This window comes from Apium graveolens, chromosome 6, assembly GCF_009905375.1.
Source record: "Apium graveolens cultivar Ventura chromosome 6, ASM990537v1, whole genome shotgun sequence".
Taxonomy (NCBI): domain Eukaryota; kingdom Viridiplantae; phylum Streptophyta; class Magnoliopsida; order Apiales; family Apiaceae; genus Apium; species Apium graveolens.
The window spans coordinates 267,700,945-267,703,737 of NC_133652.1; the positions used below are offsets into that span (position 1 = coordinate 267,700,945).

Genomic DNA, 2,793 nt, shown 5'->3' on the forward strand with positions numbered 1-2,793 from the left:
ATTACAGGAATGAAAGTAAAGTAAAAATACTATTACCAGTTTGCCCTTCTCTCTCTTCTCTCCTGCTTAAGTACTACTATCTTGACCACATGTCAATAATTGGTTGGTTGACAGTTTATATCGTTATTGCACGTGATCCAAGAATGATGCTGTCTAACAAGGCTAAAACGACAACGTTTACCTTTCTAATATTAAAATATTACCCAAGTCAATTAAAATAACAAAAATAACTATTTGAACCAATATTGCTAAAATAGTTACAATGCCTCTCTCTTCAAACAATCATTGTCCTCAAATATTGAAGTCTGGGAACTACTCCACCATTACTGCTGCATCCTCCCACGTGGCATCCTCTGGAATATAATGAGACCATTGAACTAACCATTGTGCAACAACATGGTTATTCTTCTTTGCTGATCTAATCTGCAAAACTTTGTATGGATACACTAGGAATTGGCCTTCAGGAACCAGTTTAGGCAATTCCGTAGTGATAATGTGCTTTGAGCCAACTTTTTTCTTCAACATACTGAAATGGAAAACAGGATGTACTTGGCTTCCAGGTGGTAACTGCAACTTGTATGCTACAGGGCCAATTTGTGCCAATATAAGATATGGTCCGAAGAACTTGTGTGACAATTTAAGATACTTCTGCACGGCCACAGATATTTGCCTATAAGGCTGCAATTTCAAGAACACCCAATCTCCCACCTTCAGAATCACTTCCTTTCTCTTCTTATCAGCATAAAACTTATATTTATTCTGAGCTTGCTTTATAGCCTCCTGCAACACTGTATTCATAGCCTATCTTCTTACCTGAAAGTCCTCAACTGAAGCATTAGTAGTCCTACATTATGAGGGAATACATAGCTGCCTAGGTTTGACTCCATGCATAGCTTCAAATGGACTCATCTTAATAAAAGAGTTGTATGTGGAGTTATACCACCATTATGCCAAGGACAACCACTTTGACCAGTGCTTAGGTCTGCAGCTCACCACAGCCCTGAATCTTTCAGTTTGTCCATCCATCTGTGGGTGATAGGCTGTACATAATTGTAACTTAGTGCGAGCTGCAGCAAATAGCACTTTTCAGAAAGAGCTAGTAAATGTCTTATCCCTATCAGATACAATGGTATTGGGCATTCCATGTAATTTGTAGACAGTGTCCAAGAAAACTTGTGCCACTTGTGTTGCTGTATAAGGGTGTGGCAAAGATATAAAGGGCCCCACCTTAGAAAACCTATCAATAACCACCAATATGCAGTCTTTATGTCCAGACTTGGGCAATCCCTCAATAAAATCTAGGGAGATATTTGTCCATAGCTGTTGTGGTATTGGTAGTGGTTGTAAAAGCCCATTGGGAAACTGAATACCAGTTTTGATCCTTTGACAGATGTCACAGCTGGAAACATATTCATTAACCTCAGTTCTCAAAGGGCATCACCCTAAATTCATAAAGCCCTTGATGGGTTCTGAATGCGGTTTTGTGTATGTCTTCTTCTGCAACTCTTATCAGGTGATATCCAGACCTTAAATCCAACTTGGTGAAGTGTGCATCCCCATTTAACTCGTTCAAGAGCTCATCAATGATGGGTATAAGGTATTTATTCTTGATAGTAATATCATTTAACCTTCTATAATCAATGCACATCCTCCAAGAGTTGTCTTTTTTCTTGACAAGAATGACAGGTGAAGCAAAAGGACTTGTGCTCACCTGTATTGTTCTATTATCCAACATCTCCTGTACTTGCTTTTCAATTTCCAGTTTCTGAATGTAGGGGACTTTATAACCCCTCTGATTTACTGGTTAGCTTCCCTGTAGGAGAGGGATATGATGATCATGACTTCTGCTAGGAGGTAAGCCTTTTGGCTCTTCAAAAATATCCGGGTAATTTTTTATCAGTGTCTGAATCTCTGGTAATATTGCTGGTGTTGGCACCTCGACGCTTTCTTCCGGGCAAGCACTAATTAGACATAAAAATCCCTGAGATGTAGTACCCTTCTGTTGAATCAGCTTATTCAATTTCTTGCAACTAATAGTTTTTAGGCTTCCAGTGTTCCTTTCTCCTTGCAGAATTACTTGATCTCCCTCCTTGTTAATGGTGATGTTAACTAGATTGAAGTCAAAGGTAACTGGGTTATGTTTTTGTAACCAGTCAACTCCCAGTACCATGTCTGACCCCCCAAGTGAGAACAACCTCATTTCTGTGTTAAACAGATGGCCTTGAATGCTGTAATTGAGCTGTTTACAAGCAGTTTTTACTAGTACTTGACTCTCATCAGCTGCTGTCACAATCAAGGGAGAAATAACTTCTGCAGCTATTTTCAATCTCTTTACTAATGCTTTGTCAATGAAACTGTGGGTCGAACCACTATCTATCAAAATGCTAACTGGATGTTTCTTTATTGTACCCAACAATCTTACCGTTCCCATTGATTTATGGCCATCAATAGCATTTAATGAAATCTCCTCTGGTGTCTCTGTTCCTTCCAACATTGTTTCCATTTCTTGAATTACTTCCTCAATTCCTTCTCCCTCTATCGGTGGATCCTCAGCTTCTCCCATCATTGAGTACAACTTAGCTTTTCATTCTCTACCCAGATGATAGGTCTTGTCACAGTGGAAACATAACCCTTTAGACCTCCTATCCATAATTTCCTTGCTGGATAGCGTGTACCTGTTTCTGTTATCTTTGAAGGTTGATTTCTGGACTGCTGGAGTGTATGCTTGGGTTGGCCCTTTCTTCAATTCCACCATACTTGTGTTAACAATCCTGGTGTAAGGTTGCTCGATTG

General features: G+C 39.5%; 2 protein-coding genes across 2 annotated transcripts; both read right to left on the reverse strand.

Annotated features, from left to right (window-relative positions):
* Window positions 1–312: 312 nt before the first annotated feature.
* Window positions 313–798, reverse strand: LOC141666007 (uncharacterized). Its single transcript, XM_074471992.1, has one exon. It carries the CDS (start codon window positions 796–798, stop codon window positions 313–315), a length of 486 nt encoding a protein of 161 aa, XP_074328093.1.
* A 1,006-nt stretch (window positions 799–1,804) lies between these two features.
* LOC141666008 (uncharacterized) lies at window positions 1,805–2,563 on the reverse strand. Its single transcript, XM_074471994.1, has one exon. It carries the CDS (start codon window positions 2,561–2,563, stop codon window positions 1,805–1,807), a length of 759 nt encoding a protein of 252 aa, XP_074328095.1.
* Between the last annotated feature and the right edge of the window lie 230 nt (window positions 2,564–2,793).

Coding starts and splice junctions, on each gene's coding strand:
- LOC141666007 (XM_074471992.1), bottom strand. CDS start 798: ATGAATACAGTGTTGCAGGAGGCTATAAAGCAAGCTCAGAATAAATAT.
- LOC141666008 (XM_074471994.1), bottom strand. CDS start 2,563: ATGGGAGAAGCTGAGGATCCACCGATAGAGGGAGAAGGAATTGAGGAA.